The sequence below is a fragment of the Leptonychotes weddellii genome, chromosome 15 (genome assembly GCF_054177405.1).
Source record: "Leptonychotes weddellii isolate Sample4059 chromosome 15, ASM5417740v2, whole genome shotgun sequence".
In the NCBI taxonomy this organism is placed as follows: domain Eukaryota; kingdom Metazoa; phylum Chordata; class Mammalia; order Carnivora; family Phocidae; genus Leptonychotes; species Leptonychotes weddellii.
Genome location: NC_138383.1, coordinates 17,687,860 through 17,702,116, shown reverse-complemented (window position 1 = coordinate 17,702,116; position 14,257 = coordinate 17,687,860). Strand labels below are relative to the sequence as shown.

At 47.3% G+C, this 14,257-nt stretch overlaps 3 protein-coding genes across 3 annotated transcripts in view; 1 reads left to right on the top strand and 2 right to left on the bottom strand.

Moving 5' to 3' along the window:
• Nucleotides 1-98: 98 nt before the first annotated feature.
• COA3 (cytochrome c oxidase assembly factor 3) lies at nucleotides 99-1,196 on the bottom strand. Its single transcript, XM_006750516.3, has 2 exons — nucleotides 945-1,196; nucleotides 99-599 (listed from the first exon to the last, which is right to left on the bottom strand). Exons 1-2 carry the CDS (start codon nucleotides 1,156-1,158, stop codon nucleotides 493-495), a joined length of 321 nt encoding a protein of 106 aa, XP_006750579.1. The 5' UTR covers nucleotides 1,159-1,196; the 3' UTR covers nucleotides 99-492.
• Nucleotides 1,197-1,529: 333 nt separating this feature from the next.
• On the top strand, nucleotides 1,530-9,386 carry CNTD1 (cyclin N-terminal domain containing 1). The gene is made up of 7 exons (XM_006750517.3): nucleotides 1,530-1,698; nucleotides 4,603-4,678; nucleotides 4,939-5,107; nucleotides 6,051-6,213; nucleotides 6,671-6,815; nucleotides 7,435-7,531; nucleotides 8,102-9,386. The coding sequence occupies exons 1-7, from the start codon at nucleotides 1,530-1,532 to the stop codon at nucleotides 8,270-8,272; spliced, it is 990 nt and encodes a 329-aa protein (XP_006750580.1). The 3' UTR covers nucleotides 8,273-9,386.
• BECN1 (beclin 1) overlaps nucleotides 8,893-14,257 on the bottom strand; it is an 8,036-nt gene continuing 2,671 nt past the window's right edge. Inside the window, exons 3-7 of the mRNA XM_081805963.1 lie at nucleotides 13,533-13,679; nucleotides 12,002-12,151; nucleotides 11,429-11,489; nucleotides 10,635-10,777; nucleotides 8,893-9,890 (exon numbers count right to left, since the gene is read on the bottom strand). Of these exons, the coding sequence (XP_081662089.1) occupies nucleotides 9,722-9,890; nucleotides 10,635-10,777; nucleotides 11,429-11,489; nucleotides 12,002-12,151; nucleotides 13,533-13,679 (670 nt within the window). The 3' untranslated portion in view covers nucleotides 8,893-9,721. The remainder of the gene's footprint in view (nucleotides 9,891-10,634; nucleotides 10,778-11,428; nucleotides 11,490-12,001; nucleotides 12,152-13,532; nucleotides 13,680-14,257) is intronic.

The following is a 14,257-nucleotide window of genomic DNA, read 5'->3' as shown; positions in this document are numbered from 1 at the left end:
TTTACAGCTCCCCGGGGCAATACCACTGCTGCAGCTAGTGCCCATGGAGCTTTCCAGCATAGTCATGCCATCCCTCAGTCTGAACACACTCATCTGGCTCCAAGAGAGGTGACTCAGTTTATTATTCTCAACCTAACTCCATCTTTCCCACTTTAGGCTCCAACACTACACCGAGCTGCCACATCCACAACAGCTAAGCCCCTGGGAGGTAAAGAGGGTAAACCACAAAGTCAGAAATCCTGAGAAAAGCCAAGGTCATATAACTCTCAAAGAAACAAAATACAAGAAGGGCTCAGTGACTGCACACAGTTTGTGTAAAGTGGGCAATATTCCCTTGACCTGAACAAATGCAAAAAATTCTTGGGCTCAATCATCGTCCAAGGTCGAGGCCAACGATGCTGTGTGCAGGCTTCGATTCCGACAGGGTCATGGGGCATCATCCACCATGTGAAGGGGCTCCCGCAGGTTGGAGACGTGCAGTGCCCATCCGGTTCAGGGGCCTGATGCCCTCGCCAGGGCCCGGGCTCGGGCAGCTTTGGCTTCATCCTCCAGCTCATCTAGGAAACGCTCCTGGGACACGGAATAGAAGGTGTAGCCATCTGGGGAAGTGGGTTCAGGAAATCTCTCGGAGTATGCATATTGCCTTTTCCCAGACTTTCTCCACCACCCTTGTTACTCTCTCACCCTCCCAAATTAGTGGCTCGATCTTCTGCCCTCTGCTTTTCTGAGCCACGACCCCGATGCCGTTATTATTAATAAGTCATATCAAAAGAGCATTTTAAAATGACTAAGATACATTAAACGCTTGGCTCGGCATCAGAAATGGCCACGACTTTCACAGCTCGGGCTCTTTTTAGCACCCCCACACTGCCCTACTACGCGCCTCTGCTCCCCTTCTCCTGCCCCGCTAGGCCATCTCCTGAGCCTACAGTCTGGACGGATACAAATAGCTAACACCAGGGCCCCAATGCCCAGGCCGGTCACGATGTTCCGGGTCCGCCGCTGTGGCAGACTCTTCTGCCACTGGGCGAGCTGCACCTGCCGCATGAATTGCAGCTGCTCGGGAGTCAGCTTCTCCCGAGTTGGATCGATGCGCTGAGCCACAGGGGCCTTTCCATTCTTAGCATGGAGAGGGTCACCAGCACCCGGGGTTGCCATGTTGCCGCTCCGCCCTTCTTAGTCCCAGGGCGCGAGGCTTCCTGGGAACAGCCGTCCTGGGCCGGAGCAGGGGACGCTGGGAGTTGTAGTCCGCGTTTTCTTTCTCGAAGCGAGGGCGGCTCTTGGCCTTAGGGGAAGAGCCGGGGGGGGGGGAGGGGGCAAGCGGCCGAGCTTTCTGATTGGCTGAGGGGGTTCGCGGCCGTTGGGGCGGGAAAAGGCTGTGGAGGGCTCGAGGCCGCGGTGGGAATTGGGGTTTCCTCACACTTGAGGTGAAGACAAGCACACAGAAGGCAAAAGGTTCTGGAGTGAAGCTAAGGGGGTCGGTTTATGGATCCAGTGAGCCGTCCAGGTGTCCCCAAAGGCTTCTGAAAATGGACAGACCTGTGAGGTCAAGATTGGCCTCCCTCAGTGACTTTCAGTTCGGGGCTGTGGCCACAGAGACGATAGAAGACGCTCTGCTCCACCTGGCGCAGCAGAATGAGCAAGCCGTGCAGGAGGCTGCCGGCCGGATGGGCAGCTTCAGGGAGACCCGGATCGTGGGTGTGGACGCAGGGCTGGGGAACCGGTTTCATGGGAGACTTTGAGGCACCAACCTGGAGATTCAGTTGACCTTATTCATTCAAATAAGTGTTGTTAGTAACTACTAGATGCCAGGTACAGGGAATGGAGTGATGAACGAGAGCCACCAACACCCCACCCTTGGTTTCAACCCGTACAGAGTGCTTCTCCACACCACTTGGGAGAGCGGGACAGAACGGAGATTCAGTCCCTGCTTTGGAGGCTATTAGAACAAGTCTGGAAATGACTAGGTTCAAGGACGGTTAGATAAGTGACATACCAGATAAAAGAAGCTTTTATGGGGATTGAAAGGAGTGATAGGGTGAGGTGAGGGCAGGAAGAATTAAGGTAGACCTCGAGGAAGGATGACATTTTGGTTGGTGAAGGTGGAGGAGAGGGACAGCGTTTCTACCAAAAGGGTATGATAACAGGAGTAAAGCCATGGAAATAGAGAAGTTTGGGGTGAGTGTGAGTACAGTGTTTAAGTCCAGGTTGTCCGGAGCATGTGGAAGAATAGTTGAAATTAGGACCAGAAAAGTAGTTTGGAGGCATTCCGTGTGGAATGCCAAGGGGAGGAGTTTATATGTAGCTTAGTAGGGAAACAAGAAGGCATTGAAGGTTTTCAAGTATGGGAGTGATGTGACTTTAGCCTTTGCCCTAGAAAATATGTTGGCTGTGATGTAAAGAATGGTTTGGAGTAGAGACAGGTAGGAGGGAGGTAGACCAGTGGAGTCTGTGTCAGTAATTTAGGCAATAGGGCAGAGGGAATGACAAGGGAGGATGGATTAAAAACATTTCAGAGGTAAAATCTGGGGCTCTGCAATGGATGAATTTAAGAGGTGAAGAAGGCAAAGATGACCATGCCAAAGGGTTGAGCCTAGGAAAACGGCAGTATAGTGGTGCCATTGAGAGAAACACATTCATTTAAAAAAGAGAACAGGAGGAAATGTGACCGTTGTTTGGGAAAGGAACAGCTTTGGTTTTTGGATCTACTGAGTTTCAAGTGCTTGTAGAACATCTAAAGGAGGGTTTCTAGTGAGCTGTTTAAAAAATAAGTCAGAAGAGAGGTCAGACCTAGAGACAAAGGTTTAGGAGGTATCTTCATAAAACTGACAGAGAATGAGTCTGAGAGGGAGAAAAGAGAAGCAAGTCAAGGACAGTTCCCTGGGAGACATTTTGTGTTCAGGCAATTGGAGTAGGAAGAAGAGTCATGAAGGGAACTAAAAATATGGTTGGGGAGGAAGGAATAGAACCAAGACACCTTTGGAAGCCAAGAGAGTTTCCAGAAGGATGATGGTCGGCAGTTTCACACGCCTCAGGGATATGAACGACGGAATAAAGGTTGCAAAAGGGTGATGCTATTTAATAATTTGGACATATTTGCTGGCCTTTGAGATCATTGTTTTAGCAAGTTGGGAAAAGTAGAAGGCAAACTACAGAACATTCAGGAATTCATGAGGAAGTGGAAGCAGCAGGTTTAAGCCAGGCTTTCAAGAAAGTTAACAGTGATGGAAACTAAGGAGATAAAAGAGCCCTAGCTTAAGAGGATGGAAGGGGAGGGTCTTTCAGTTAACAGATGGGTGTTTGTAGTGCAGGAGGGAGAGCCGGTAGGGAGGGGAGGCATAATCATCATCCATTGCACCTAACCCTAGCTGAGTTTTCTTGGCAAATTAAACTAGAAAATAGAAACAATCACCCAGATAATTCAGACCCAAACCAAACCAAAACCAAACTATATACTCACACACAAACAAAACAGAAATAAGGTCTAAACTCCAGCAAATGAAAGGACTAATAACATAATTATGTGTTCTAGGATATTTTGCTTAATTGCTTAAACTAATTATCTTCTGCATTGGGCACAGCTAGCAGGGCTTTAGTTTCTGTAACAGTAAGGTTTTATACATATGTATAACATGTGTCAAATAGACTGTTCAACTTTGTGCTAGCATGACTTCTACGTGCCTAAGAAAGTCAAATTTTCTCTGAAGACACATGGTCATTTGACTATGCGTAATTCTTTACTGATCAGTGCTAAAAGTCCCAAGTTCTACAGGAGCTTCCTTTGTTGAGAAGTAACAGTTACCCTTGTTTCCACCCTCTAATGATATTGCAAACTAAATAAAATTCTATCTGGGGCTGTTCTTTCAAAGAGAAACATAGGCGGCCTAAGATCTTGCCAAGGTATCTTGCCCTTCCCACTTCCCCAGTGACTGTGCCCCCCCACACCAAAGTGGGCTATGTTCCCTGATTTAGGGGCTATTTCTTCAAAACAAGCCACTCCACAGTAACAAACGTGCTCCTGGGGAGAGGCTCAGCCACCACGGATTTACCCAACAAACCGGTGGTGGGGAGATGGTGTCCGCTGTAAGGTGAATCGTGCTTGTAAAGCGATGGGAGTTCTCCAGAGGGTGGTTACTAAACAAACAGTGTTTTAAAGAATATTGAAGCTCCAGGAGGGACTTCTCCGTTCCTGTCAACATTCCACTGAAAACAGAATATACGGGTTACGGTTTTTATCCATCCAAGATTCTCCCTTGAAGCTGGAGGTTCCCAGCATGGTGTAGAGGCCAGCTCGACCAGCTGGTATGTTTGTGTGTAGCTGGCCAAGCCTTTTATCATCTGAGACCCACAGGAAGGCTCAAGGGTCACTGAGGGGGCTTGGTAAGCCCTTGTCTTTGGCGCTCAGTCAGCCTCCTTTTCGTGCCTCTGATCTGCCTGTTGGCAGGAAAGGGAACTCAGCTCAGCTTGTGTTGTTTCAGTCTCCTTTCTCACCCCCTGACCCTCTTCCCTTGGCCCCATCATGGCTTTTACACGATGCCAGGAGTTCACAGAGTGGTTTGGGTTGCACCTTGTGAGTTACTCTCTTCTTTCTTGTTTTGGCAGAGTTTGTTTTTCTCCTGTCTGAACAATGGTGTCTGGAGAAATCCGTGAGCTACCAGGCTGTAGAAATCCTAGAAAGGTAAAACACTGAGCATAGGTCTTTGTGAGTGGTACCTCTCAGAAGGACTAATGTACTCTTAAAAATCTTAAAAAAGAAAAAAAAAAGTACAGTTGCCCTTTAGTGCAAGACCTGGTTTGGCACCCTCTATTACTTGCAAATGTCCATTTCTCAGCCAGGGACTGAGATTGGAGAGGAGGAGATACCCCATAGTTTGCAGCACAAACTCCCTTTAGTTTGATGAGTGTGGATTGTTTACTCTCCCCTTCCCTTCCTTATAGGTTTATGGTTAAGCAGGCAGAGAATATGAACAGGCAAGCCACGATCCAGCTGAGAGAGAAGAAGGAGGCTCAGAATTGGAAAGCTCTGAAAGAGCAGCTTTTCAACAAGTTTATCCTGCGTCTTGTGTCATGTGTTCAACTGGCAAGCAAACTTTCCTTCCACTACAAAGTAAGGAGCTGGGGTCCCTCCTGGGCACCTGAGTGTTAGCAGAAACCAGCTCGTCCACAGGCAACTGTGAGAAACCTCCTCCTAAGCTAGGTGTTACTACTACTGTGGAAATTCCAGAGTGCAATTATGCTTCCTAAATAAGCACACCTCCTACACACACACACACACACACACACACAGTCACACAGAGGCAGTTTTTAAATAGCCTGAAGTTATGTTCCCAAAGTGTAATTGCTGGACAGATGCCATCATTTATACAGGTCACCTTTCCTCCCCTTGGGCTCAAGGACAGTTTACGTAAGGTGCCTGAATTGCCAACAGGCGTATCAGTATTAAAGACAAACTGTTACATTTATAGAGGATAAAATGTTTCCATGCCCCTACCCACTGCCTGTATGATAAAATAACATTCCCGCAACAAAGATTCACTGTCTTCTATGGCCAGAGGCTGCACTAGGTGCCATGGGTACAACAAGTAAAAATATTGCCTGCGCACTCAAGGAATCTATTATCCAGTGGGAGAAGACACACAGGCAAATAATGTGGGAGGGTGCTCCGATTAGTGTAGTGTACCTCTGTGGCCTTGGAAAGTCAAGGAAGTGTATTTAGAGAAAATGACTTATTGAAGGGGGTAGGTAGGCGTGGGTAGGAGATGGGTGGATGCTAAGAAAGAGGGAGAGGAGTTCAGGAAAGCAGGGAGAGAGGAGAGGGAGGGCCCAGACACAGGAAGCAGCACGTGTACGGGCTTGGAGAACTGGACAGGCTCTGGAACTGCAAGTAATCCTATATGACAAGCGTGGGGCGTGAGGGACAATTGCCAAGAGAGAAGACGCGATGAAGGCATGGGCTGGATTGTGAAAAGCTTTGTATGCTATGCCAAGATGTGTGACCTTTAGTCTGACACCCTTCTCTCTCTCCCTCTGTTTTGTTTTTCTTTGCTCAGATTATCAGCAACGTTACAGTCCTGAATTTCCTCCAGTCTCTAGGGTATGTGCACACTAAAGAAGAACTGCTGGAGTCAGAGCTTGATGTTTTGAAGTCCCTGAACTTCCAAATCAATCTGCCCACTCCCCTGGCATATGTGGAGATGCTTCTGGAGGTTTTAGGTACTGTATTAAGTGTGTCAGGGGATGTGGGTTGGAATCTTCCATAGAAGGCAATAAGAATGTGCCCAGGGGCTTGGAAGCAGTGGGCAGAACCCGCCGATGAGAAACAGCAGGAAGCCTGGGATGACGGAGTCTGGTACCTGTCAGGGAAGGAAATTCAGGTCTCAGCACCTGGCTTCTATTTGGACTCACTAGGCACTCTCTTATTGCAGGATCAAAGAGGTGATTTTCTAGAGAGGCATGAGATAAGAGGGGAACAAACAAATATACTCTAATTGTATATACACGGCAGATGGAGATTTCTCTATCTCTCCCTTTATCCTTTGAAATTGACCTCCAACTAAAGAGGTTTCCTACAGTAGAACACATTAGCTCAAGAGCTTTGTCACATGTCAGTGGTGATTATGCTCAGAGAGGACCCACTTACCACTCTTTGCCATGCCCATACCCCATCTAGGATACAATGGCTGCTTGGTCCCGGCCACACAGCTGCACGCAACCTGCCTGACCCTGCTCGACCTTGTCTATCTCCTGCACGAACCCATATACGGGAGCCTGCTGAGGGCTTCGATTGAAAACTCCGTACCCAGTCAGCTGCAAGGGTAAGGCAACTCCTTTAGGGTAGGCCTCTTCCAGAAACAGCAAGTTAGGAGCACACCTCGAGAACATACCACGGGACTGGAATTTACCCAATAAGGCATCCAGTCCACAGATAACCTGCGCAGGTTACCCAGTTTTAATGAACTCCCAGTATGTTGCTTAGATGCAGATGACTGAGCCCAATCAGCAAAAACCCAAAAGGATTTTGCTTTTAAATTTAAATGACTGCAGGTAATTAAAATACTTTCTTTTTCATAGTTCCTCCTTTACTTCTGCTTCGATTTGAGATTACTAGACTGCCTTTTAGCCGCTTAGGAAAAAAAGCCAGTCACAGGGTGGCGACTTGGACAAAAGTGTTTGATTACTGTAAAGTCAGACTGGTAAAAAGGCTCACAGTTGCAGTTACATTTGTTAGGGAGACAGATGGAACAACAAAGGCGGATAAACCAGTCAGGATCCCAGGTGGGTTAGGGGAGGGGGCCAATTAGCCATTTCCTTCCATATCTAAAAAAGTCCAAGATGATCAACAAAAACAACTCATAGTTGAAGTCCCATGGCCCTAGGATTTGGAAGATGAAGTTCCACTCAAGCTCCAAAATTAATATGGTTTTAATCTCTCAGGGAAAAGTTTGTTTCAGTGAAGGAAGACTTCATGCTGTTGGCAGTAGGAATCATTGCAGCGAGTGCTTTCATCCAAAACCACAAGTGTTGGAGCCAGGTGCGGACCACTGAGCAGGACTGGCATGATCAGAATTCACTTAATAGAAAGCATTCTCCCATCGGTTAAAGGAAAAGAGAAGACAACTTGTAAAAAATAAGTCGAGACCCAGCATGAGGATGAATAAGCAGGATTTGGGGGAGGAAACACTAGGGTAGGTCTGAAAAGCGCTCTCCAGTTTTTTCCCCTTGTGGAACTGGAAATGGAGGATCACGTTCAGCTTGTTCCTTTCCCTTTCTGATGATAACCCAGTTATGTTCAGGTCCAGTAAGTATATCCTCCCCAGTAGAAGACAATGTCTAGGCCCAAATGCCCTCATCATATTTCACAGACCTTATCTCTAGAAATGAACTGTCTAGCAGAAACTTTCCAGGCTAACACTATCAGGGTAAAGGGATCCTAATGTCATCTGGCCATTGGCAAACACTGGATCTGGATTTAATCTTCTCTGTAAACGCAGAGAAACAAAAAAATTTACATCTGGCATGAGAGAACAGCCCAAGCGTGCCTCTCTGTACGCTAAAACATGCTGAGATTATGTAGTAATACTAAATCTGTCTGTCTCTGAAGGTTGTGGGGCATTTGCAGAGCATCACTGGCATTGCCTTGGAAAGCATTGCTGAGTTCTCTTATGCAATCCTGACTCACAGCGTGGGAGCCAACACTCCGGGGCCACAGCAGCCTGTTCCCCCCCACCTGGAGGCCAGAGCCCTGAGGGCCACCGCCTCTTCCAACACATGAGGCGCACTCAAGGCACGGAGTAGAAGCAGTCTTCTGTCATGGCGCTCAGCCCTCCTTTTGTTTACTCTCAGACTTGGGACAAAAGTTCCGAGTATCTTTTGAACTAAGTTTTGTATTCCAACTCCATGCTCCTTTTTCTGCGTCAGAGAAAGAGTTAAAGTTGACAAGCATGTCCTTTTTGCCGCATCAGACTGAAAATGTCAAGGAGCTGGGAGGAGACAGAACATTAGTGAAGTTGGTTCGTTTTTGTTTAACAAGATATTTATAGCTTTTCCTTAACTGTTCATTTCATTGAGAGAGAACACCAGACATGGAAATTAGTATTAACCAGGGGCCTGAAAACTGGGACTGTTTGGGTGACCTTGACTGAGCATCAAGGAGGCAGCCTTTATCTCCCCTTAAAGTTAGCTTAACATCTCTGTTCTGTCTTTGAGATGTACACAAACGGGGCTTCCTCTACAGCTGACTATTCCCACGAGTCTTTTTTAAAACTAACACTAATCCATCTCTAAACATGTTTCGACAGGATTTCCACATACTTGCACTTGAACTCAATACTCCCAGAATATAAAGTACTCTATCTTAGTCAACAAAAAACCCAACAGCGCACCTCTGGGCAGTTATCAGACTGCAGTAAATCTTTTATTACAAATAATTAAATCTTTCCATAATGTCTCAGACAATATCAAACACCATTTCATATTTCTAACAGAGAGCAGAATAGGCAGTCAGCACGAGAACTGAGAAAAGACAAGTGTTAAATTTCAAGCTTCCAATCACACCACCTGGTGACCAAAGCTTATGTGTCACTTTCTCACGTTATCCAACTGTACGTCTCACACACCTCGTTGTCTCAGTGGAGACAGAAGTTTCTAGTTCATGGGGCGCCTGTGTGGCTTAGTTAAGCATCTGCGTCCGGCTCAGGTCATGATCCCGGGGTCCTGGGATTGAGTTCCGCATGGGGCTCCCTGCTCCGCGGGAAGCCTGCTTCTCCCTCTCCCACTCCCCCTGCTTGTGTTCCCTCTCTCGCTGTGTCTCTCTCTGTCAAATGACTAAATAAAATCTTAAAAAAAAAAAAGTTTCTAGTTCATATTGTAAGTGCAGGAAGTTGAGAGAGATAAAACCCAGTGAAAACACATCAATCTCAATTCAACTCAGTTAACAACAACAACAACAAAAGCAAATTTAAATTAGTTGTTTTGAGAGGAGAGAGGGCAAGGAAGGTATGGGGTTAAGAGTCAAAACTATGACAAAGGCTGGTAGCTCTGGAAACCATCTGTCACATGATACCCTAAAATAAAGTGGCTTTTGTGGATTTTTTTTCTTTTTTGGTATTGTAAACATGTGCTGTTTAATAGTACCCGAATTTAATTTAAAACATTTTTCTCTTTGCAAACAAAACAAAATTTAAAGCCTTTAAGGCAAACATTTCCCTAAGGAAAAAAAAAGTCATTTGTTATAAAACTGTGAGGACACCCAAGCAAGCCCCCACTTAAGATTCGTCAGCATGAACTTGAGAGCTTTTGTCCACTGTTCCTCAGAGTTAAACTGCGTTTTGATCGAATAGGAGCCGCCACTTCCTCCTGTGTCTTCAATCTTGCCCTTCTCCACATCCATCCTGCAGGTGAACACAGCAGAGCTCATTAGCAACTGAGACCCGAGTTAAGTCCGTTCCGGCAAACGGGCAGGGACGTGATCATGGGACCATTCGCGTCATTTTACCTATTAAAGAACTCTTGGCCAGGAATGGTAGGGTATTTTGGATTTGCTTGAAAGCCAAACATCAAGAAGGCTGTCACAAGAGCCTCATTGTCATTGCCGAGTACAGGGACAGGACACACACCCAAACAAATGAGAAGCCTGGGGCAGAGGGCACGTGGGGGTTACAGTACTCCTGACTGTTTTCCTAGGCATCCCTGAACTCATGGGGAGAGAAGGGAGGCAGAAGAATAGAAATGCTTTATTTTGGGGTGACAGAAGCAGCTCGGCCTTACCCTCTTGAACTAAGGTCTCCTTCTATCACTGGGCTCCTACAAAATTTGACCAAAGGAAGCATTCCTGTCTATTTCCAAGGGCTTAAGGGGAAAAGCTTCCTGAAATCAGAGAGCCGATTTGAGCTCTGTGCTAAGAAAATCCCCCCCAAAGCACCGAAGAGAATATTCTTTCTCCTCAGGGACCAGGCGGTCACATTCGGTCCTGCTCGGAGCGTTGCATCTGTCTCTGCCCATCAGTGTCATATGATTTTGCAGCATTTTCTGCTTTCCCACCATTTACACTATGTTTTGCTTCCATTCTTACTGTCCCTTCAATTCTGCTCAATTTGGTCCTACTCCAGGTTCATTCAGCATTAGGGGGTACTGACCTGTAAGGAAGACAAAAACGGGTCTCGCCCTTCTCTACCTCTTCTTTGAACTGCTGCACACAGTCCAGGAAAGCCACCATGGCATGGTCAAACTTGTTGTCCCAGAAAAACCGCAACCCCCCAGAGCAATATAACGGCAGCTCCTGCCCAAGAAGAGAGAGAACCAGCTAAGGGGATGGCACCGAGACAGGCTACCAGAGACTGTTCCCAAGCCCAGCAACCTCTCGAGTCATGTTCTGTCTGTACTGCACTGGGAACAGCCAACTCGGGCCCATATGAGGCACCTAGTCTGCTTCAGCATCACTGGAAATGGATTAAACAATCTCGCAGTGATTCCTTTCCCACCCTAGCATACACCTCCTCCTCTGGTCTGCCCTTAGCCCTTTTCAACGGATTGTAAAAACCTACTTTGTGTCTCTAGGCCCCGAAGAGCTAATCCTGACCTAGACAAGGCACTTAACAAGACATGGGATCACGAGACACCTCAAAGAAAGAAACTAAGAAATGCTTTTATCAAAAGTAAACCAGGGCGCCTGGGTGGCTCAGTCGTTAAGCGTCTGCCTTCGGCTCAGGTCATGATCCCAGGGTCCTGGGATCAAGTCCCACATCGGGCTCCCTGCTCTGCGGGAAGCCTGCTTCTCCCTCTCCCACTCCCCCTGCTTGTGTTCCTGCTCTCGCTATGTCTCTCTCTATCAAATAAATAAATAAAATCTTAAAAAAAAAAAAAAGTAAACCATTCCGTCAGGAGGTACAAGGATTCTGCATTGCACTGAAAATGGGGCTTCCCGGAATACCTTAGATTTGTCTGTCAGAGACTCCAGATACGAATGGTTTCCATAGGGAACAAGTCGGTACCTAAAATGGAGATGCACGTGGAGATGGATATAGGACTCCTGCTAAAGTGATTACTGGAATGTTATAACCCAGTGATTTTCAGGCTTCATCCTACCCAAGGACTACTTTTATTATTCCCACCCCTCTCTCTCATCTCCCCATAGACTCTGTGTTTAAAAGATGTTGTTTACCGAACAAACTACATTTATTACATAATCGTCTGGGGGCCTTTCATTGGTACGTGTAGGTTTTGTTTAGGCTGAAAAAAACAAAAGCTGAAAACAGCTTGAGGAACCACCAAGGTTCTAGAGACGCTGGGCTGGGGACCACAGCTCGGGTCGTGCAGTCCAAAGGCTGCTCGATGAGTGGAAAGAGTCCTGTCGTCAGGGGGAGAATCAGAAGAAGAGTCTCCACAGACAGAAAACTCTCAGTGTGTTGGGAGCAAGGGCTCCTGCCACTGCAGAGTACCAAGCTGGAGATAACAGATTATATCAAGGACACGCCACACCCCAAGAAAGGGGGGCATTTCTTACCTCTGAAATTTCAGACCCATCTTATTGGCCAGGGCATGGAGCAGCAACACCGTTTGACCCCAGGCAGCATTGATCTCATTCCATTCCACGGGAACACTGGGCAGGCGACCCAGTCGGAAGTTATTGATTGTGCCGAACTGTCCACTGTGCCTGGAGGAAGGCAGGAGGGTGGGGGGAAATACAGGGAGACCTTAACACTCAGCAACTTGAGACTTCCTGCTCGCACCTAAACCCTCACATAAATCTCTCTCCTCATCTCCACATTCATATACCTAAGCTCTACTTGGCACTTTATTTACTTATTTAAGTAAGCTCTATGCCCAACGTGGGGCTTGGACTCACGACCCCAGGATCAAGAGTCGCATGCTCTACCGACTGAGCCAGCCAGGTGCCCCTCTACTTGGCACTTTAAATACATGTCCAAACCCAAGTTGTCATCTCTCTCCTTGTGCTCAGATGCCAAAGTAGAAACGGGGACATCATTCTTGAATGCTTTCTCTCTGCTCCCTCCCCTCAAAAACCACCAAGCTCTCTTGATTGGACTTCCTAAATCTCTTCAATCTACTTCTTTCCAAGCGCAATGCTGCTGCTCTATCTTTTCCTGCTTAGAGTCCTAGGACAAGTCTTACCACTGGCACTGCCCTCCTCCCCCCAACACTTCCCACTCCGCAGGTGAAGGGATCATTCACAAACGCAAATGCTAATTATGTCAGCTCTCTGCCTAAAATGCTTTAGTGGTTTCCACTGCCCTTTGGATGAAGCCCAAATCCCTTCATGAGGCCTACGAGCTCCCGGGGGAACTGGTCACTCTCCAGTTTCATATCCTGTCACTCTCCCCTTTACACTCAATCTCCAGTCACAATAAGCTCCTTTCAGGTCTCTGGACTCATCATTCCCACGTTCCTCTGTTTCTTTGCACATGACGTTCCTCTACCAGGAACAACCCCCCCTGCAGACTTCCACTTCATGTCTCAGCTTCAACATCAACCTCCCCTGGGGCAAACTTTCCATGTGGCCTTCCCAAACTGAGCCAAGTGCCTTTATGTGGCCCCAGAGCCCCCCTGAGGTTCACAGTTACCACGTCGCATTACAACAGCCTATCACATACCCATCCCTTCCACGCGATTCTAAGCAACTAGAAGGTAGAACACATGTTGTGTGCTGTTGCCCTTCTGGTGCTTAACACGCTGCCTGCCATGTACGAGATGCTCAGCAATACTAGTTAAATGGACAAAATGCCGAATAAATACATCAGTGATCCTAGGGGCAGCACCCAGGCAGATGACAAGGTTTTCGTGGGACTGGAGGGCTCAGATCTTTTCCTTTTTCTTGGGGGAGTGGATGTCACCAAGCTCTAGAATTCCAACCCCCAGAGGTGCCTATCCCATCACAGGGAACAAAAGCAGCCTGGACGGGGCGACCGTGTACAGTCTGATTTCGTGGGAGGCGGCCACCTCGGCCTAGTGGTCAGCAGCTAAGGTGCAGGTGTGCCGTGCTCCCCAGGCCCTCCTCACCCTCCAGCCCGCATTACCAGATGTGGAAGGTCGCATTGAAGACATTAGTTTTCTTCAGCTTGTCCAGCTGCATCTGGGCATAACGCATCTGGTTTTCCACACTCTTCAGCTCATCGTCCAGCTCCAGCTGTTGTCGCTTAAATTCACTGTACTCCCTCTGATACCTATGAGCAGCAAGGTGGCCATTGAAGGCTGTTGGTTTGGGGCTGAAATTTCTCTCTCACCATCCCTCATAACAATTTAGTCTGGTGGTTTTGGTGAGACCTAGTTACAGCATCCTTTCCATTTGGCACAGATCCCATTCAAAGGAACATACAGGCCCTAGCTGTTCTGTCTGCAGGGGACAGAAAGGTCTCAAATTCTAGCTGCCCATATGCAAAGGGCAGAGGAAAACAGGACTCTCCTAAACCAAGGCCATGCGCCTCTTGTATTTCTGATCTTTTACAAAAGTGAGGTGAGGGGGTTAAGAGTGGCTTCTTCTGTGAAATGACGGTAATTGAACTTCCAGAACTTCACTTCTGTGCATATAACTGTCCTCTATAGTTAGCATACACCATTTCCAAGGGAACTCATTCACGACTTCGAAAAAAGTAACTTTTTTCTCTGTCCATCACTTCCCCAACTTTAGTTAGTGTGGACACTGGATCTCCTCCTCTGGACAGAGGGCTCTCTCAGGTCAAGATCACCAGTGAGGGGCGCCTGGGTGGCTCAGTTGTTAAGCATCTGCCTTCGGCTCAGGTCA